General features: G+C 47.7%; 1 protein-coding gene across 8 annotated transcripts in view; it reads right to left on the bottom strand.

The window, feature by feature from the left end:
- PLEKHG4 (pleckstrin homology and RhoGEF domain containing G4) overlaps positions 1 to 22,644 on the bottom strand; it is a 97,529-nt gene that overhangs the window by 62,358 nt on the left and 12,527 nt on the right. For all 8 annotated transcript variants that reach the window (XM_085589741.1, XM_085589738.1, XM_085589740.1 and 5 more), the window contains exons 2-3: positions 9,661 to 9,858; positions 1,322 to 3,440 (exon numbers count right to left, since the gene is read on the bottom strand). In XM_085589741.1, the coding sequence (XP_085445867.1) occupies positions 1,322 to 3,440; positions 9,661 to 9,858 (2,317 nt within the window). The remainder of the gene's footprint in view (positions 1 to 1,321; positions 3,441 to 9,660; positions 9,859 to 22,644) is intronic.

Raw genomic sequence — 22,644 nt, 5'->3', positions numbered from 1 at the left:
GGCTTGCCTAACTATAGAATTAAATTAGGTTGATGCAAATGTTAATGAAATTTTATTTTAATCAATGAACACTAATTTAGCTCCATTAGAAGGTCACTAAGACATCAGGTAAAATGTTACTTTTGGGCACTTTTGAGAAGCAGATTTGTTACTTTGGGCACTTTTAAGAAGCAGCTGTGTGTGCAGTCAAATGGAATCATACTGCAGCTCTTGGCCTTATAATTTGGAACCAGGGCAAGCATTACAGTGGCAGCACATCCCAAGACAACCAGCTCTGGAGCTGTTGCCCCAGAGGGTCAAACATGCCCTAGCAACATGGGTCCATACACCAACCCTTTCAAGAGTCCTCACTCCAACATTTCAAGCTGGGTAATTTTCCTAGCCAGGGGTCTCAGGGAATGAGAGCTGCTGAACTGGAATGGCATGTTCCACCCGCCCCCGCCACACACCCGCTCCTCTGTGTGATCTGCATATCGAGCTGCAGCTTTCCAGACTCAGCAGAGCTGGGCTAAGCCCACACCGGGCCTGTGTGGTTACACACTGCCTGCCTACAGTCTGGTGCAAAAGGCAGACACCTGGATTGCCCTCTCAACTCCTTCTGAAGTAGCACAACTCCAGCTCAGGAATCCAAACATGGAGAAATCTGGGTAATACCTGCTTGAACATTCCATCTGAGTTGAAGTTAGATGCTTAATTTCTGTGCTCTCCCACTCAAGTTAAACAGCTCCTACTTGAAACATAATCGAGCTGAAGAAAGCATGCCGGAGGGGAAGGCAAGGAAGAGGGGGGAATCCCTCAGCTCTGCAGTTTGCTGCCTAAATTAGTTATCAGTACACACATTTGTCGGTCTTCAGGTCACATTACACAGCTAGTATTTTACTGTGGCATCCACTGCTGCTTCCTCTTGCCACAGTCATCTTCCTAAAGTCAGTTTTCAACTATGAAAGACTTGTACAGTTAGACAAGTCTCTCCTCACACATTCTACAGATCATGAATGTAAGTGGGAGGAGGCCACCAGCAATCAGATTAACTGAAATTAAAAGCTTCTTCCAAAGGAACTTCATTCTGTACCGATGTAAATTTGCAAAGAATTATTAAATAAAATATCAAAATAAAACCACCTGTGAAGAGAAAGCTAATTTCATGCCACAAAAAATGAAAATTTAATCACTTCCCAGTATTTTGTGTTATTACCCCAAAACCTCCCAGATGTATTTATCAAATCTTGCCTGATAAGTAGTATTCAAGCAGTAATCCTTGAGGACTTTGCTTTCAATCCATGTTACCAAACACAACCACACAAACATCCAATGGCTGTACCTTTAGAAGGTGATGCCCCAGACAATGCCTCTGCCTGGGAATGCAGGGTGGTAGGCTCTGTATGCCCCTCAGCAGGTCCTGAGGACAGTGGTCCACCCTCCAATTCCTCTTCAATGGATTCCAGTGGTTTTGAGGCTGTAGTCTTCAACCTTTCCCTGAAAGAACAACTTTCCTGGTTCTCCACCTGTCCCTGCAAGTCCTGCATTGCAACACGCTCCAGGTTCAGCACAGAGTTCTCTTCACTTTCACAGCCATGGATTTCCACCAATCTTTGAGGCTCCTCAAACCTCCCTCCAGACCTCTGGGTTTTGAACAGACTTGAGTCTTCTTCTTGTGCACTGGGAACCAACAAGTCACTGTTATTTAAGTGTTCTGCCATCTGATTCCCCTCTGCTGACTGGGCAGTTTTGAGTGGTACGGCTTCTTCAGCCTTTTTATGCTCTTGCTCTTCACCATCCAGCAAGGTTCCATCTGCTGGAGCTTTCACAGAACAGTGACTATGACTAGTCAGATTTTCATTTACATTCAACATTTCTTTACACTCTTTCACTTCCTCTTGTCTGTCCCTTCTTCCCACCTCAAATTCATCTACATCTCCTTGGCTCTCTTCTGGAGGACTTAATGGAGAACTGCTATTTACTTCATTATTGCTGCAGCAAGCGCTTTCATCTGCTATGTTCCCTGAAGGAGAGTCTCTCTCGCCACCTACATCTGAATTCTCAGGCAATGTAGTGACCCGAACTGGCTCAACACTTCCACTAACACCCTGGCAAGAGACATCAGAAGCTGCCTTTAGTGTGCAACATGGTCCCAAAGGCCCTAGGACAGATACAGAAGAAGCATTCATCACTTCCTTTTGACGCTCAGTCAGTGGTTCTGCATGTACTCCCTGCATCACTTCCTCTTTAGCAGCAGTAGCATCTAGAATCACTTCTGGACTCTGCTCCAATATTTCAACACCAGCATTTTCTCTAAGTCCATCACTTTCTCTCTCTATGTTTCCAGGGGCACCAGGCACTCGTGCCTTGCAGCTGACAGCATCTCCAGCACACACATCACTGTAGCTGCATAAAGCATATCGCCAATCCACTGAGTGTTCACTGTGAGTCTCCTGCTCTGCAGATGAATCTTCTGCACGGCAAGCAGGAGGCTCAGCCACAGGAATGTTATCACCCATACTTCCAGGATCAGCTGGTATCAGCTGACCTTCTAGGGACAGTTCTCCATGTGCCATCACTTCATTGCTTTCCAATGGAGTAACATTTTTGAGAACTTCTGTAGAAGTGCTCAGAGTGTCCATCTGACAGTGCTCCTTCTGCATACGTGCTGACTGAACTAAGTTCTTGGAGCAGGTGCTGTCTTGTATGACAATAAATCTGTGCTTGCCTTTAGACTCATTCACTCGTGCCCTGGGCTGAGTTAGATAACTTAATGCCAGTGATGGTGTCAAAGATCCTGTTTGTGGCTCAAATCTGGGCAGTGAAACTTCTGCCAGCTCAACGTACTCCCCTTCAAGGTCACTTCCCAAGTTCTCTTGAGTCACAGGACTCGTACAGACACCATTGACCAGAGCTTCATTTAACTGTGGAGCTGTGCTGCTAATGACAGGGCTGTCTCGGTTTGTGCTTAGTTCCTGTAGATTCTGAGACCTCGGGTCTGGTGAACTGCGCTCAGTACGGTCCGTGGGGAGGCACAAAATTGAACGTTCCTCTGTTATTTCTGGAGAGATGATATTGTCTTCAATTATTTTTGGTTTATTTATAAATTCGGGATTAACCACTTTATCCCAGGGGACACGAAATATTTTGTCATCAGTGGTTAGTAAACAATTTTCCAGTGCTATGCCCATCCGCTCTCCATTGAATGTACTCAACCATTCCAGAGTAAAAATAGAGGTATATGAAACTTCTGGAATCACCACTTCTTCTACATTATGCTTATCTTTTGCCAAACATTTCAATACAATTCGTGGAGGCTTCTTCAGAGAGGGGACCACCTGCAGGTAGAAGTCACCAGGCTTCAAGATTTGCCAGTCAATGGAAGCCAGCTGGATTACAATCTTCTCTTGAATACACAGGGGCCAGCCCGCATGGCGAAACAGCAGTCCGCAGTACTGAGCCTATGGAGACAAGAGAAAGCATTTTCAGCACCAGCTCAAGCTTTTCAGTAAGAGAGATCAAGAAAACAGATGAATTTAGGGTCTTTGGTTATTGGTGTAGGCAAGTTTTCCACACTATGGTCTGCTCTTTAAAAAGCAGAAATAAGAAAAGCGACCAACACAAACCACCTGTGCAGGACAGGTGGGCACAAGTTACACTGGGAGGCTGCAACATCCCAGTAAAAGGAAGAAGACAGTGCAAAGACAAAACAGGAGATAGGAAGCTGCAAATGAGAAAGTACAGCAGAACCACAGAGAAAGAAGGCAGAAAGTGCCATCAGCAAGCTGTGAGGAACCACACTTAACATACCAGCAACTTCCTCATTCCCAAAACACAGCAGCACTCAGGCCATACCTTAGACAAATCCCACCCAAATAAAAGAACTGAAGTTTCATGGCTGAACTGACTTGACTGAATTATTTACAGCTTTATCACAACTTCAAAAAATAATGTCAGTGCTTTGAACTTGATTTTCCATATTGGTATATGCCATTATATAAGCCATCAATTCCACAATTAATTTCATCGTTTTCTGTACAACAAGGCTTTGGATTCAATTCATTCAAGTATTTAGCCATACAACAGAGAAACCAGAGAAAAGAAAGGAACTTCCTGGATCCTCAGACACCTTGAAACAACAGGTATTGGCACAAAGCAATTTCTTTCTTATGTTCATCACGCCTTAGCTTCAGCCCCGACAGACTTCTAACTCTCCTTGCACCTGAAGCAAAGTTGCTCGTAGGCTTAGAAACCCAAATCATCCTTCAGATTCAGTAATTCCTCTTCCTCTACCCTGTGTTTTCTGGATGTGTTCCTACTGCTTCGACTTATTAACCCATGTCACATGACCTTAGCAAGTCTATCTTCATCATCTCCTCAGTGTGCCTGAAGTATCTCCTTTGTAATGCCCATTTCTTTTTCTTAAAAACCATTTGTTCATTGTGCAAAGCACTGCAAAACACTGTCTATAATGGCACCAGCACTTCCCAAATGTCCTAGAAGCATCTCTCAAAGCTCAGATCCCACATCTCCTACAGTAACCCAGTCACCTACTGGTTTTTCTTTTCCAACTGATGAACTCCGTAACGGAAGTTCTGTCTGCCACTTTGTGGAGGCACATGCTTGCCCTCTGAGTCTACCATTACAAAATTTAAGTACAAAGTTTTAGAGCTCATCTTGTACAATGCGTTTATCACTCTCCTCTTCCAGGTTACTGTTTGTGTGTCCCAGGCTGGTTTCACCACAAATGTGCCATACATACTCTTGCTTTTTATACCAAGGTCATCAATGAGAAGCACTGTGTGTTTCATGACTCCTGCCTCTATTTTCCCTGCAGTACAAACATCCTCCCTCCCTTTCACCAGCTTGTAGCCATCTTGCAATTCTTGCATAAACCTCAATCCCTTTGACACAGTAATTAATCTTCCATATGACTCCACAATAAATCCTTTATGGCAGAGATAAAACAATTAAACCTATCTCTCTAGAGAGAGCTGGTTTATTAAAAAGGCTGTTGTGACACTACCTGCCATGGAGCAAACCACATGAAAACGTTATTCAGTTTTTCATGGGTCAGTTAATTCAGTCCTTGCTCAGTGCACAATGTTGTGGGCTCAGCTTGTTCTCTGTATTTTGTTACTAGTCCTGACTTAACAGATTCAATAAAATCCCTGTTACCATTCAGCATTATATGGTAACTTCTTCCATATTCCAGGATGGAGACCTGCCAGTCCTATTTCTTTGAAATAGTCAAGTTCAGTCTAGTTTTACTTCTGTTCACTTACTGCTACTGCCCAGCTGATGTACTTACACACTGTGTCACTACAAAAAGGAACCTTACTTTACTTTTCATTTACTTGAAGGATCATATTAATATTACCTTTCTATTCAAACCTTGACTCAGAGCAGACACATCTCCCCTTCTTTCCTCTTTCTATTAAGTTAGAACCAAAAAGCCCTATAACCTAACACACAGTTGCTTGTACTTCCCTCAAAGGCACAGCTAAGCTGGGCAGTCTGATGTTCTCAGGCCTTCTGATCTGTAAGACACAGATGCCTCTGTCAGTAAGTTCTTTTTATCCACAATACAGTTAAACTCAGCAAACCAAGACCACCTCTTGCAGCAGTTTGTACAAGCTGCTTCTGGCTCCAGTAGGTCTTAGGCTAAATGTATTTCATGGACTTTTACATCAAGCTCAAGACTAACACAGCACCTCAGCCAACAAAGATTGTGGCTCCTACCAAAGTGCCCAGATCAAGGATTTTGTACATAAGTCTTAAACTAGAGCAATTTGCAGTTTTCCAGAAGAGATACCACTGCAGCACACCAACCCCTCTTCTCCCATTATAGTATCTCCTAGTAGGTATAAAAAGGCCAAGGGTCTATACCAAGGGTCTTTGAGGGGAAGAAGAGGCAAATGAAGATTAATTCCCAAACTATTATAGTTTATAGGACTGAAAAGTGAAAGATGCAATCAGCAGCAGCATAAACATAAAGCTGAATTCCATCAGCACATACTTGACATAGAGATTTATCTGTTAAAATCTGGATGCAGAGTAACCCACTGGAGGGCCATTCATATATTAAGAAATTCAAAAACTCAGCCTCACTGCTTAGATGCTTACTTGTCTGCCTACTGACTCATAAGGAGAAAACTCAGCAATAAAATCACCAAAACCAAAATGCAGAATGCATTGAAGTTCCTGAAAACCCCTACAAAACCACAATCTAAACTGCATCAAGAGCCAGAGTAACATCCAAAACAGGAATGCAAGTCCCACAATAGCCTAAACATTACAGAGCTTTAGAACTTTAGAAGTGGAGCATCCTCATGCTGCTCCTGCTCCAAAATGCACCTTCAAAGGGAAGATTATGTGAAGAGGCTTATTACAGTACCTTTAACATCTCATTTTGAGCCTCAAGGATTTGCTTTTCTCACGTCCAAACACTCATGTCCAAACCAGGCCCACCAGAGGAGTGCTAGGAACACCCTCCACACCCAGGAATAAAGTTGGCTGAGGAAAGTGCTGGGCACCAATGACAAAAATGGCACAAAGGTGGAATCTTCTAAAGCTACAGCAATGGTTAAGATGGAACAGACCAAAGCTCAGGATGTTACCTCAAAGCCAGGGGCAAAATCTGTTTTTTAACTTTGTGCTAAGAGAGACAGACCTCCTTGGAATACCCCTTCCAGCCCCTGAGGAATCACACACAGGCTGGTGATTTTAATACCCCCAGCTGAAACCCATGAACTTGTCTAGAACTTCATGAAGCCATTTACACTTTTGTCACTGCAGAGGCTGACAAAAGATCTAGTGCTCTCAAGACTTTCTACAGTAGTCATTCAGACATTAGTTAATTCTTTTCCCTCTAGTGTGTTTAGGAAATGCTCACACAGAAGAGCTAAACTACAAACTAAGGAGGAAGTATTGTTTATGTTTAGACTTTCTAAAAGGCAGGCAAGACTTTCAAAAAGCAATTAGTAAGAAACAGTCCTCTGTGATTTCAGACTGTAAAGATGAAGGGGCATACAGTGGAGGTTTGGGGAAGAAGAGACCACAGCAAATTAAATAAATTTAATAAATAAGAAATAATTCTTTTAAAAGATCAAACAAGCAGACCCTTAAATAAAATATGGAATAGCCTGGGCCCAACTCTAAAGTGGGTACAAGGTACCTAGAGCTTCCCTTGATCTCCCTGTACTATCGCTCTGGAAGTAAAAAAACATGAGTCACGACCAGAAAGGGTCACAACCAAGTAAGAAAGGATCTTGCTGACAACTCTTCCAGACATTTCACACCTCACCAAAAGCCCCCAATACTAAGCTAAGCCTTGTGCAGCCCTCCCTAAAGGAAGATGCCCAACCAACCCCACATCTTGTGGCCAGGGAGTGCCAGGCAGGCCTCCAAGCACGGCTCGTGTCTCAGCATCACTTCCCCAAACCATGCTGCACAAGTAGGACAGCCCCACCGTGCAGGTTTCCCCTTGCCACAGGCCACCACAGACATCCCCATGCCTCCATGGCACCTGAGCCCATGCGCCAGGGCAGCCGAGTGGGCCACCAGCATCCTGGGCTTCTTCAGTGCCACTGGCCTCACACTTCCCTCATCAGGAGCCTGAGCTCCAACTGCCCTCACACCTATCCCCGCTCAGGATCCCGGCACCCACTGCCCTCACACCTCTCCCTCCTCAAGATGCCCAGCACCCATTGCCCTCACACCTTTCCCTCCTCAAATTGCCCAGCACCCATTACCCTCACACATTTCCCTGCTCAGGACGCCCAGCACCCATGGCCCTTGCACCTCTCCCGCCTCAGGACGCCCAGCACCCATTACCCTCGCACGTTTCCCTGCTCAGGACGCCCAGCACCCATTACCCTCGCACGTTTCCCTGCTCAGGACGCCCGGCACCCATTACCCTCGCACGTTTCCCTGCTCAGGACGCCCAGCACCCATTACCCTCGCACGTTTCCCTGCTCAGGACGCCCGGCACCCATTACCCTCGCACGTTTCCCTGCTCAGGACGCCCGGCACCCATTACCCTCGCACGTTTCCCTGCTCAGGACGCCCAGCACCCACGGCCCTCGCACGTTTCCCTGCTCAGGACGCCCAGCACCCATTACCCTCGCACGTTTCCCTGCTCAGGACGCCCAGCACCCACGGCCCTCGCACCTCTCCCGCCTCACGGCCGAGCCCTGCAGCGCCTCGTGTTCCAACCGCCCTCCAACCGCTACCGAAGCCGCCGTGCCCGTCAAGGCGGCCCCGCGCTGCTATTGGCTGCTGCAGCCCCCGCTGTCCTCCCATTGGCTGCGGGCGGCCGAGGCCCGCCCCGCCGCCCCGCGCTCTCTGAGGGCGGCGGGGCGGCCCGCGGGCTTTGCCGTGCGCTGCTCGAGCCCGGCCCCGGCACCTCCCCTCAGGGACAGCCGCGCTGAGCGCCCCTCGCTGCTGCCTCCCCTGCACCGCCTCACCTGCCCGAAGCACCGCCGGCTGCTCGGAAGCTGCCGGGAGCTCGAGAAGTGGGAAAATTGCTACCGTGGCTCCTTCAGCGAGGGCGGTGTTTTGGGGAAAGCCGTGAAACATCTTGAAATAATTACCAGTTTGTACAAACGAAAAGCCTTTTGTTCCTTTAAAAGGGAAAAACACACTATGCATCATAGAATTAGAAGCTCCAATTACAGATACTGGTGGAATAACATCTATTCCAGTGTTCCATGTGGGAGAGAGCAGCAAGGTCATGCACCACCTTGGATCCTCCTCGATTCACAAAGACGGCTGGCACCAAGCTGGAGACTGGCGACAAGATGGGGCAACAAACACCAATATGACAATATGGGCCACCAAAACAAACTTTCAAGATGCCTAGCTCACATGGATCCATCCTATGTGATGGGTCTATCCCCCCAGTATTTCACTTCCTTGAAACAAATTATTAACTGACTATTTCAGCCTCTATTCCATATTTTTCCTCCTCCTAGAAATTCCTTGCCCTCTACCATGAGGACTTGAATTGAAAGACTGGCCACACACCCCCTTTGCATCCAGAGACAAAAACGTTAGAACAAACCCACATTTTAGGTTGTTTGGGCTGGTTGGGTTTGTTTCATCTTGCAGACTTCGAGCCAAGTTTTGTGATGGAGGTGTTTGACTCATCGTTTCTAACATTTTAGACTCCCAACAGTAAAACACGTTAATCTTGGACTCATTCTGGCAGTAAATGTAACGTGACTCCTCGGGGCTACCAAGCCTTGTGACCATTCCAGCAACCATCAAAGGGAAGCTGGAGTTTTAGAAAAACACCGACTGGAAGCATTTCACCCTGCACGTCATTGTGCCAGTGACAGGAGCCCAACATTCACAAGACCAGGGGACAGCTGGGGTCAGAGGCCACCCCAGTCAGACACATCTAGCAAACATTTTGCTAAACCTCTTCCTGTGAATCCCTTAAGCCCTTGGTGTTCCTGATTATGGAAAGGGAGAGCATTGCTCCACACCTGATTGCTGATCTATGAAGGGTTAAGCTTCAACAACAATTTCTCAACTATTTCCTAATTGTCTGCCTGCCCTCCCACCTAGACTGCCATACATACTCAAGCGCTTTTTGCCAGCCGTTTTGCATACAGGAGCAGAAAGAAAACTCTCCAAGAAAGCCTTCACAGGCCTTAGAGATCATGATGTACTCACACAGGCATCCTGCTGAATGCACTGCAGGATGTGCTTGGCTGGAATCAGGAAGTCTATGAGGTAGTGCAGTCCATCCCCACGGTACGTCTTCTCCACCACATCAAAAACTTGGCACAGAACAGTGGCTGCGGTAGCCTCAAATGGAGGGTAGAGTGCTGATAACGTACTCTGAATGCAGCCGTCCAGCGACTCCGAATCCTGCCGAGAGAGAAAGTGTTAGTGGTACCAGAGCACGATCTGCCCAACACCCAGGAGCGCAGCCATCTCCAAACGCAGGAGGAACGAAGATCAAAAGAGCCAAGTGCTGTCCTTTCTAGCTTCTTTTGGGACTAGCGATCTAAGTTAACACAAAAAAAGCTCTCCCAAAACAGGAGTGGAGTGCTCGCAGAGTGCTGCGCACAGCAGCGAGAATTGCCAGCTTTTGCTTACGCAGCAAGTCCTTCTCCTGCCTGCGCGGGGTGGGGCGGCTGTTAGACCTCACCGCAGCACGTGAGCGAGACAGCCGTGGGGTGGGCGATCACCAGCTCCACGTTTTGGGTACGCTCCTTGGTGGGCTAAGGGCAGTTGCAGTAGGCTGAAGCTCCTCAGTCTCCTGCACTCTGGAGTCCCAGCACAGGATAAGGTGCCAGAGCTGTTTGGTTCCAGAGTGACTCCTCATTATTCAAAGCTGTTTGCCTCTCATGAAAGGCTCTGCTCCAGAAGCCAGGAGTTTTCTGCAGTGAGAGATGCCTCACAGGAGGATTCACACAATGCGTGTGAGCAGGGCTGCCTGCGGTCCCTGAGCACACCCGTTCATGCCTGGGATGCCTGTTCAGGGGGATCAGAGGCAATGGCTTGTCTGCATCCACCTTCATTTGGGAGAACCTGCCAGACAGAGCCTGCCCATAGTGTCAGGACCAATTCCAGTGCTGGAGGCCAAATTCTGAGTTACTGCATGGGTGTAAATCAAGAGAGCTTGCCAAAAAGTAACAAGTAAAAAAAATATAAAGCTGTACATATCTGGAGAGAGGATCAGGATCCTTTCTTTTCTGTTTTAGAGGGGATCCCTTGGGCTAGCTTATAGCCAGTGGGAGTAAGTTTTGCTCCAAAACCAAATGAAAGTTTACTCAGGTGTCTGGCCAGATCCTCATCTGATCCAAATCCACGTCCTTTCACTAGAGACAAGAAAAGCACTTCAGCTGCTTACGCAGAAGCCCTACAGCCTCCTGCAGAACAGGAACAACTACATGAACATGCCTGAAAATACATTTCAGTCCCACAGCAAGCTTGGGAGAGAAAGTTAAACAAAGCAGTGCCACAACAGCTTACGCCACAACCAGGGAACAGTAGAACAAGGGGGTCAGGAGGAAACAAAGGGTTTCACTGCTTCCACTCCATTGCAGTACATCACTGAAGATGCCTCCAGCAGCCCGCGAAAGTTCAACAGTCTCAGAGCAAGCCTGAACTGACCTGAAGCCCAGCAGAGATGATGCTCCTCACACAAGCCTTCCCATCTCTCGCAGCTAACCGATCTCCAGGTTCCCCCTTTAGAGGGTTGTGTGTTTAAGCACAGTATAAACTCCCTGCCCTGATGCAAAGCCACCTTGTAGGACAGCCTGTGGGACTGCACAGGAGAGGTGAGGACACTCAGGTGATACCTCCACAGTCCCTGCCTGCAATGAGCTGGCAGAACTACGGTGACAGGCAAACCACTCACTGCCTGTGGGACAGTACTACTTCCTTACCTTTTCTGCTGTTTCTCCTGATGTCAGCATAAGCAAGGCTAGATGGAAGGCAGCAGGATCCTAAAGTGTCCACACCTTTTCTGAGAGAGCAGCTGCCTCCTGCTATACTCAAGGCCAATGCAACTAGATAAACAGAGGTTAAGGAGCTATTTTTCATACACATAGAATCATAGATTATCCTGCGTTGGAACACTTAATCCAATATTCTTAAGCCAAGAATTCCAAAAGCAAAAGCCCTATGTGCACACTCTCAAGCGCTGAATTCTAAGGAATGAGCATTTAACCCCAATTCTAAATAGGAGGAGAAGGCTGTTTTAAACAATTTACTTTCCACTCCGAAAAATAATAACCTCTGTTGATACCAACCTGTCCCAGCAAGTGCCTGTGACCTTGTCATATAAAACTGGGCATCTCACACCTGCTCTCCCACCAGTCACCTTCTTGGGCACTGTCACAGTAGCATTGCTGCTGGCAGCATTTAACAACAATCTCCCTCTGACCCTCCACAGCCCACAAGTTGAAAACATCAGTCAAAACCAGCTGGGGTTGGTTCTGCACCATTTTCTGTCACCATGCCCTGCTTGAGCAAAATTCTTTCAGATATCAATCCCGCCCCAAAATAAATTTGTTAAGTTCACTGTTGCAAATAAAACAAAGAAGTCAAAATATTTGCACATGAGTCAGTACATCGCTCTAAGGTTCTCACACCATTCCTGCTGCCTTAGACTTCACAAAACAATTATTAACATTGGCACCAAATCAAAAATCCTTTATATGGTTAAAATAAACCAGGTCGCACATTATCTTTCCTTTAGCAAAATACAGAATACCATAGCCTGTAGCCATTGCAGAGTGCAGTGCTAACTGCACTCCTGAGCACAGAGGCTTTATCTCCCTCTGGCTAGATTATACCACAAAGCCATGATAGCTGTGTAGATTTCTAAAGGATAGAGAGAAGGTTTCAACCACTACCTTTTGGTGGAAAGAAATGTTTGCACCAATCTCTGCTAATTCTGCAGGAAAAGCCCCGAACAGGAATTAGATTCCCACATCCCACTGTGCTGCATTGGCTTGCAGCACCAGCATCCTTGGGAGGCTACAGAACATGGCAGCCTCTGTGTGCCACAGATGAATGCTGAGGTGACACTGCTTTTCAGTGCTCCCACCCAGGATGGTCACCCAGGGATAGCTCCTGCCTGGAAGGAGGGTGAAACATGGCAGTGCCTCAGAAGCCACCTTGAAAATAAAGAGGGTAGAACATGGCAGAGCTTGAGCCTCCAACAGCAACAGATTCTCCTTCAGTAAGGGACTCATTAACCCAGCTCACAATCTTAGGGATGGGGCTGCTTATTTGCATTAATTAACTTCTAAGACTGCGGTGGGGCTGGAGGAAAGCACCTTAGCCAGGACTACAAGAGGCCTCATGGTCCTGCTGTGGAATGCCAGAGCACAGATGGGCAGCCTCACACATCCAGCTTGCTGGCAGGGCTGGCTGCCATGCACGTGCAGGAGACCTGGTTTGCAGGCACAGGGAACTCACACAAACCAGAGAAAGGAATAGAAGTAGGACCTTTGTGGTCCTGAGGCTGGTAAACCTGAAGTCTAGAGCACATCTCACCTACATCATGGAATCATAGAATGAGTAATGAAGGGACCACTGGAGGTCATCTAGTCCAACTTCACTGCTCCAGAGTGCCCTAGACCATACTAGGAGCACCCTAGACCTCTACAGGCTCCCCTAGAGCATGTTAGTCCAGACAGCTTTCGAGTATCTCCAGAGAAGGAGCCTCCACAATTTCTGGTCAACTTGTTACAGAGATTCCATCCCTTATCTCAAACAGGGATGTGACCAATGGAACACCCAGCAGACACAAGGAGAAACTTTTGTGACCTAAAATAAGTGAACAGCACCTGGAGAGAAGAACAAGCTAAAGGATCTATGCAAAAGCTAAAAGAATCCATGGAGGAGGCACTCCTGCCCCAGCATATATCCACTACAACCAGCCCACAGTGGTCCCCAAGAGCTGGCAGAGCCTGGCACAGGAGCCTGCTGAAAAAAAGAGCTTCCTTCAGGGACTGCACATTTCAAGCTTCCCTGCTTCCAACATTGTTGCCACATCCCTCTCACAAGAAAAGGTACTGGACATGTGCTCCTTTTCAGCCACTGGCACAAACACCAACAGAAGCACTTTCCAAACAAGCCAGAGAGCATTTCTGAGTCTAGGGATTTAAATGATTCTTTGTCAATAGCATAGGAGGACCTATAAACTCCAGCTCACTGCCACTACTCCACCACACCTCCTAAAAGAGAAACATGCTTTTAAAATAACTCCTCTATAAATCAAGACGCTAAATAAAGCCCAGGTTAAGGTCATGTCCGGCCAAACTGCCTTTCCCTGCTGCTCAGCTGAGAGCCAGCTGCCGGTGCAGGGGCTGGAGCACAGGGACAGAAGAGGAAAGCACCACACTGGGATGGGATGGGCTCCATGGACTGAGCCATGTGACAGGAGCAACCCAGCATGGTCCCACCCAGGAGGCCAGGGGAGCAGTGAGAACCCAGGAGGACTTCACAACAGGCAGAGGGCTTCAGTCTGAGCAGTGGGTAGGTGGGCTGCCCTTTTTCCCCTGCATATCCCCTGCAGGAACCACGGATGCTGTGACAAATAGAACAGTAAAGACTGTTTGTGGCAAAGTTCTGCTGCTCAGCCCTTAGAGCCCCACTCCATCACAAACTGCAGCAAGAACCAGGAGTCAATCAGAAATGAAGCTATGAGTGCCTGGGCAGAAGAGGAGCCCAGCAGCTGTTGCAACCCTGCTTAGGGGATGTATCTACTTCTGGTGCAAGCAGATACTGCAGGTTGGAAGAGGAGCCTGCCACGAGGCACCTGGAGTAACGAGGAGTTTCTTAGGCTTTTCTAGGTGCACTGATTGAATTTTCTGCCTACGTTTGTGGGCATAAGGAGAGCAGTATAGCAGCTCCAGCCCCTGGGAACTCCTGTCATTCTACATTTCTTTCTTACTCAGGATTGAACTTCCTTTTTGGGACCTGCTGCTCACCAATTAAGTCTGAACCCTAAAGAACCTCCCCCAGGTTTGGAGAAGAAAACGTCAGCCTGCCTAGGGAGCAGAGAGGTCATCCCTAGGGCTACACACGCACTTCACTCAGCATCAGAATATCTCTGGCCTTCAAGCTGGAGACAGCAACCCAAGTGGCTCAGGACAATGTAAATCAATGCAGGGGTGGCCTGAAATGCTTCTGGACCCACCTGGGACAACAAAGCCTTGGCAGCATTTTCCCTACAACTCACCCACGCACTTCTCTCATTTTGCCTACAAAGTACTGCGTTTTGGTCAAGGCAAACATGAAGAGGCACAGATTTTCCCTGATAACAGCCCAGATGCTGTCTGCAGACTACTAAAAAAGATTGTTTTAGTGAGATCAGACTAACAATTTGACTAACCCATGACTTATGGCAGACAACACTCCTTTCCAGCAGGCTGGACTGGCCATGTAACATGCTGAGGATTCATCCCACAACAGGAATTCAGTTAAAGGACCTACAGCTCTGCTTTCACAAACCTACACCCTCATTTGAGCTGCCAGAGAATGAAACTACATGTCCCAAAGTTCCCCAGTTAAATCCAGAGCTTGCCATGGCTTGGCAGAGCAAGGAGCATAGCTGGGCAGTGGAGGAGAGCCCAGCAGGGCTGCGAGCACAGCAAGTGGTACCAGTGGTACACCCAGCTCTGAGTCATGGAGCGTCTGGGTTCCCGCCTAGCAGGGAGACCTTGCCAGAGCTCCCACAGCTTTGTCCTCCTTCTGCCAGCTGCCCAGGGCATGGCCACGTCCTGCACGCACCCACTTTTCTCCCCTCTTGCCCAGGTGCCAAGACAGTGCAAAGGCAGGACAGGAGAGACCAGAGTGTGCAAAGGTGAGGGGAAGATATGACCCAACCCTCCCACACCCCAGACTGGAAAGTAGAAATAATAGCAAAACTGGGGAGAGGCAGAGCTCCAAGCAGCACAACACAGCTCCTGCCCATGGCTCCCAGCCAGCTTTGGGACTGGGGGAAAAGGAGCTCACAGCAGGCGCTGAGCAGGGCCAGGTTAGCTGGTCCCTCCGCCAGCAAAGGCTGCTGTGCTGCACCACTTGGCTGGGGCTGCTCAGATCTCAGCTGACATGAGAAACCTCATTTCCAGTAAAAACAGACCTCTGGGCTTTCCATGAAGCCTTTCCACTTTCTGACACAGAGCCGAAAGACAGACTGCTTTCCCTTTAAATACAAGAGACATTTCTGTGTTCAGAAAGGTCTCTGGCTAAAAAGAAGGCTTGTTTTTCTGACAAAATTTGAGATTTCCCACTCCATTGCTGCAGAGAGGAGAACCCTCCCAGCCCCATTTCCTGAGCTGTTCTAATCACAGCGGCAATGAGTTCAAGAGAGAAAAATCTTCCCAGAGTAAGTGCCAGCTCCCCCCTCTACTGCTTACTCTGAGGCTCAGGGGGAGGCTGAGAAGAGGGCGCCTGCTTTCGGCACCCTGCCTTGCTCTGGATAAAATAATGTATTATTAAGAGGTGCAGTTATAGAGGTAGGCATTCCCACTCCTGTAATTACACCACCTTCCTGTGAGATAACCAGGAACAGCTCTACCTGCTCTTTGGGCTATTGTTTTAGGCTTTTCAGGGAGAAAAGCACAGCACTCACTTCCACTTGGGAGGCAAGTGTTTGCAGTCTCACCCAGGCCAGCTTTGCTGAAGGGCTGCACCTCCAAAAGCAAGCTGCTTTCTGCATGTCACGATGGCATCCCTTGCAGAGGGCATGGCTGTAGCCTGGCTCAGCTCCCCTACACTGAGGCAAGCAGGACTGCTCCATAGCCTGTGGATAAACCAGCTCCTACAGCTTTGCAGGGAGTGGTGTTCTGCAGACAGAGCTCAGAGAATCATTTCCAGATGCCTCCCTCTGTTCTCCCAGCCCTACTCCGTGTTGACGCGGCTGCGGCAGCCAAAGCAGCTCCTACTGGGCAGCGCTCAGGATTATCATTCCAGGCACTGCAGGAAAACAAGCGCTTGGAAGCGATTAACTCATGATCTCTCATTTAATTAAACAAAGGGAAAAATGATGTATTTGCTTTTCAGCTCCGAGGTCCCTGTTCTGCGCATGCTGTAGGTCTGGGCGTGCGCAGCTGCGGAAAGGCCCAAAGCTGGGTGATCTTCCCAAGCTCAGGCTTGGTTTGTTTGCACTCAAGGGGGGACACCCCAGATTCCTTTGAAAGTGAAGCATGACCTCCTGCATGCTTCACTTTTGGAGTGAACAACTACACCGAAGCTGTTCTTGTGCTGGCACAAAAGGCAGGGAATAGAAGGCAGCAGAGGCCACCTGGTTCAGGTACATCCCTGGCTCTGCACCACACTGCAGGTGGCCTAAAAAAGTCATTATCATATGACAATAGGACTAGTCACCTGAGCAGGCTCAGCCCAAGACCCCAATTTACTTGGGTCTAATACAGCACCTTCCCCTTAATCCACCTTACTTCTCTCTATCCTTTAGGTTTTTGTACTCCAGCTTTTCTGGAGAAGAGATTGTAACTTTCTCCTTTGTCTGTGCAACATCCAACACATTAGAAGAGCTGCTGACAACTGGTGAAGAGTAAAGAGGCCAAAGTGGGGGTAACCCACAATCCAAGAAAGTTGCCTTTTAGGCAGAGTGGAGAAGACCTGGGAAATGAAGATGACCTCACAGGGACATGTCTTGCTCCCTAACGAGTTCTCAATGTACTGAGCAGGAGGTAGGCATTTTATCCATAGCAGCAAATGAGCCCTGCTCTCAAGGACCAGTTACTTTCTATTAGAAATAGATCAAGGAGATGATATAGGTGTTTAAAGGGCAGCTGAGTGAACAGATCAAAGCCCTGTCCTTAAACAGACATCTTCCAACTGAAACAAGGGCCTGCAAGTGGATGAGAAGAGCTGTGTATAAAACACCATCCTACAGCTGAACACCAGCTTATTTTGGTTTAGTTTAATCAAGGGATTAAGTCCTTAATCTGAAATAGCTGTCTAAGCACAGATTTTTATTTTTTTTTAAATATTACTGGCATAGCTCTAACAATGCAATTAATTAAACAGGTTGCACTCTGTGTGCTGCAAAGCTTTGGGTACTTTTGGAACAAAAGCCTTCCCAGCAACAGACTCATGCTGGAAGAGCATGAGTGCTGGCAGCCATGGTTTCACTGCCCATTGTTGGCCATGTGCACCTTTCCACCTCCTCCAGGCTGCCTGGAGCTCTCCTCTTCCCTCCTGCTGCCAGCCTGCACAGGCTGCCCTGCCTTGGGCACCGACACTCTGCCTGTGGCACCGTATGCCACAGTCCAGCCAGGGACCTCCACATTCCAAGTGTCATGTTCCTACAACAGGCCCAGACAAGGCTGGCTAAATCCTGTTAGATATCACAGTCAGAGCCAAGAATTTCACAGACCACTTCTATACAAGTCCTGAGACATTGCAACTGACTTCCATTCTTTACAGAGCTCTTTCTACAAATGTGCTAAAAACCTTTTTCTCTGCTACGGAACAAAAGAAATTGCTTGAGTTCATGCACCCCATTATTAGTGATAGGATTTACTCTGCTCTCAACTTCAGGCATTGGCATCCATCTGGCAAACCAACCCAAGCAGCAGCATGTTGTGCCCCTTCTTATTTTTACCTAATGGGTACTAACTAACAGGGCACTCCAGGCAGATGAAAGATTTCTTTATGCCAGCCAGCTATAAAATACCCTAAGTAAATTCTTCACCAAACAGGTCAGCTCATTTTAACACCTTTTAGTCAGAGGCATTAGGCCATAGCCAACCCCTTGTGTTCAAACACCCATCTGGAGGCATCTTACAACAGATGGGCAGCCGCCTGTGCTCAAAAAGAAAATGATAATCCTTCATCAGGCCAGCTGATGAGTGCCAAAAATGATCTTCATGTGGTCAGTACTTAGGGTATTAGTTCTGTGCCAGTGTTGCACACGTTCTGGGCTCACATTCAGATCTCATCCCTTCCTTTCGCAAGGTACATGAGCTGCTGGACAGCCTCCCATGGGGACTGGTGGATTCTCCATGTCTTGCAACCTCCATAACTGAGGGTGGATGCCACAGAAAAATTATCCTCTTTTAGTTAAAGAGCTCCCAGACTCCATATGGAAGCTAGGTAACACTCTACAGTCCCAATATCCCATATGGCTCATATAGATGAGCCATAGTTCCTTTTGGCCTTAAACACACTGTGTTACCATGTGCTCATGAAATACGAGTCCTGCTATGTCAGAGGCGGACAGAAACTGCTCTGAACAGAGCTACAATTCCAGGAGGGGATGGCTGAGCACATGAGAACACAGTAAGTGTAGAAGGACCTTCCTTGGACGAGCACATCCCTGCACACCATTGACAGGAAAAAGCACCCGGCAGCAGTCATCAGATGCCTCTTAGGAAGAGGCTGTGAGGAAGGATGAGCCAGAAGGACAGAGCAGGCACCTCAGAGATGTCCATGGTTATGCCAGCTCAGCCATGGGCCACTCCAAGAAGCTTCAGTCTGTGCTGAAGAAGGGACAAGTGTTCCTGATCAGAGGGACCAAGATTTGATCCAAGACTCTCTAAGCTAACTGGGGAAGAGACACGTGTTCTCCTGCCCCTAAGCAGCAAACATGGGACAGATTCAGATGAAAACATTTCCCCTATATTTGGATACAGCACTAAATGCATGCCTCCCGGAAAACTAAGTAAATCAGTCATAAATTCAGGGCATTTCTTTCAGTAAACTCCTGAGATAGAAAGGGGTGAACACAGGCTTTTAAAGCTACTCCCTTAATAGATTTTTTTTCCAAACAGAAAACAGTCTCACGTGTCCCATTATTTCCATACATATCAAAGGAGGGTGGAGATTTAACTAGCAATTTCTAAAAGATCTTTGTGCACAGAAGGGATGTATGCCAAAACGTGGGTGGTTGTAAGCCCAAACACAAAGGAGAATACATCCACAGGCATTTTTCCCCTTGATCCATTAACGGGCCTGCATACCAGCCTCCTGAGCATATGAGAGGGACCTTGTTCAAAAGGTAAATGTATTCAGCAAGATGACAACAGACAGCAAATAACCCACATCCTTTAACCATGTTGGAGGCTCAGCAATGCTGGAGTTTTGTTGAGAGGCACTGAGATTTGACAAGCAGCCCCAGGGAAGGTATCCTCCTGAAGGAACCTGCTCAGGAAGCCTCTGCCACGCCTAACACAGGCTGCAAAGCTCAAGGTGGACACCTAGCTAAGGTCATCAGAACTCCAGCAGCTTTCCTTCTCTGCAGCATGCAAACCACTCTCCAGCCACAGCAGTGTGCCCCATTGCAGGGGACCATAAGGCCCCATGAAGACTCCCCCACGATTGTCCAGGAGGAGCACATGCAAGTTTTCTCTTCAGCTGAGCCTTTTGATTCCATTCAAATCAATGGCTGGTTGCACCAGCTGAAGCAAGGGTTCATCCTGGGCTTCCCAGGCTGATGGCAGGATGGCAAATCTGAGCAGACAAAGATTTTCAGAATCATTCTGTGCTGCTTTGATCTTGGAAGTTTCAGCTTGGTGTGCAGTGATGCAAAAAACAGGATACATATGAAACCAGAACTTACAACAAGAAAGGCCCCATTTTTTGTTAATATTTTAATGAAAGATTAGGCCAGCCAACAGGGATGAGGCACTTGGTGTGGCGGAGAGGCATAAGCATGGCCAAACCTTCAGAATCAACAAGGGCATGTCTACTCACTTCTCTGAGCTGCAAATCAGGTACTATGAGTGGTGCAAAAAACACAGAGCACCCCATGGCCAGAAGTGGGCAGCTTTATCCTGGCAAGCTCTCCTTGCTTTTTACTGCTCTTCAGTCAGCAACACATCTGGTCCCAGTGCTACTACTCACTTTTTCAGACCACGGTGACACTGCTCTGCAGGACTGGAACAGGGGGTTCCATCATGTGTGAACAGCCAAGAACAGGAACAAAAAGTGCTCTGATAGAGATGCCTACAGGTGGGGTCAGTTTATAGTTTCTGTAGGACACCTTGATTGTTTCAACAGAGATTTTTTTCAACACTTCAGTGCTAAAGGAGCCCGTGGCCCCTGTGATGTGACTTCCACCCACACTTAGCACCAATGCGCAGGTTAAGGTTGTGCACAGCCTGTAGGATGGTTTAAATTTTACATAGATTGGTTGCAGACAGGGTTGTTTGAGATGCAACTAGAAAATGAGCTGAGCACTGTGCCTGTGCTCTAGAATTTAGAGGTAGACATGCTGGTTATCTTGTCTGAAGTGACCAGCCACGAGATGCTGACAAAGCTCTCATGTTATGATCTCTTCTGCTACATCAAGGTATGCCTTCAGAGCCAGCTGCCCTTGGGGGCAGGTGACCAGCAGCACTACCAGAAGGGGCTGTGCTACAGGATGCTGGTTCTCAGAAAATAAGTACTGAGATTCAGCATAGAATCCTCCTTGGATACCTGCATTGTCTCACTGTAAGCATCTACTGTCTTCCATTCCCATGTGGTACTAGAATACATTTGGCAATTTCTACAAGAAGATAGAAATGCATCTGGATGCATCTGGCCTGTCACTTGCATTCAGCCATTATTTTTATTGCTACAATGAACGGCATGTTCACCTGCCTAGATCTTTTGAAAAGAAACTGGGCAAAATGCAACTTGTCAGCCTTGTTACCCCAGAGGAGGTGCTTTCAAACTGCTTCCATGTGCTCAGGATTATGTCTCTGGACTTTGTCTGTGTTCCAACATCTTGCTCATGGTTTTGGCGCAGAAATAAAGAAAGAAGATCCCAAATGCTTAAAAGTCTTTGTGATTCCCAGACTCATTTCCTTCCCACCCTGGGAGAAGGTATAACTGGAGGAAGAAAGACCCTATTTTCTGCTGAAATCCATCCTCTCTCCTACCAGCATAGGGGTGCCACCAGAATTTCTCTGCAGGAAGCACCAGGAATGGTGAATCATGGGAATACCAGGGAATGAAGATAGATCCCCAGTCACAAAAGCCATGATGGGTGAGCAAGGTAGACAGAGCCCAGCCAGATTCCTGCACTGCTCTCACTATGGGGTTTCCACAGCTTCAGAAGTCACTTCTAGTGGAAGTGAGCTACTTTGGCCCGAACTCTCACCCATTTGGTGCTTTGGGCCTCTCCCAGCTGTCACAACCTTCTGTACCCATACATACACATCAGCTCTAACACTGAAACCCCATGAAAATAAATCACCTGCCTCACAGAGCAGGGCAGCAGCAGTGGTGCCTTGACAGACCTCCATCAGGAGCCAAGTCTCAAAGAGTCCTGCAGGCTGCTGGAGGCCACGGAAGGTCTCCTACAGGCCAGCAGACTGACACACATTCACTGAAATCCAAATCTTTTGCCTGCAGGGTTTGTTTGATTTACCAGGACACAAAAAACTCAAGTTAATCAGAACAGCTTGGAGCTGCAGCCACAAGTTGGTTGCTCACAAAAATGCATCTCCCAACATGTAGATTGGTCTACCACAACATTGAGAATAGATACCTGCCATGGACCAGAGGTGTCCACAATGTGGCCAGCACTCATGGATGGGTCTGGTGCAGCTTGGCCTCTGGTTTCTATTCCTTCCAGCTGCATTCAGCCCCTGGGAGGCACACAGTTCCTCCTCAGCAGTGATACATGGTCCTTGAATGCCCAACCACCCAGACTGGTCCACATGAAGGCCCCTGCTTCAGACAGCTTTTGCATCACACATTAAAGCAACATCAAGGAAGGGGGCTAAAGCACTTGGGAATCATCAGAAAGACATCTCCAACTTGAAGGAGCAGAGTAGTAGCAGCCAGTCTCTGCCTCTGGCCTCCAAGGGCAGAATTTCACAAGCACTGCTCCAGCCCATATGGTAAAATGCAGCCCATGAGACTGCAAGGGATGGCCCCAACCTTGCACAACCCCAAGCAGTGCTCTCCTTTGATTTCAACTTCATAATATAACCTGCATAGACCAAAAATTGCCAGGAACACCTTAGGCATGGGGTGAGGGAAAGAGGTCTTCTGACTGGGATGGAGAAATAGAAGTGACATGTCTCCACAGAAGAATAGCAGGGGAGAGCACACCATGGCTCTGACAGGCATGTGAGGGCAAAGAGCACCACAGGATTCTCTGCAAAGGAGCTGGAGGGTGATAAAGGGAAAATATATAGGTTTATAAACTTAGTTCAACTTGCAGAAGTC

This window comes from Lonchura striata, chromosome 11 (assembly GCF_050655825.1).
Source record: "Lonchura striata isolate lonStrDom1 chromosome 11, ASM5065582v1, whole genome shotgun sequence".
In the NCBI taxonomy this organism is placed as follows: domain Eukaryota; kingdom Metazoa; phylum Chordata; class Aves; order Passeriformes; family Estrildidae; genus Lonchura; species Lonchura striata.
This window is presented reverse-complemented; position numbering and strand designations above follow the sequence as displayed.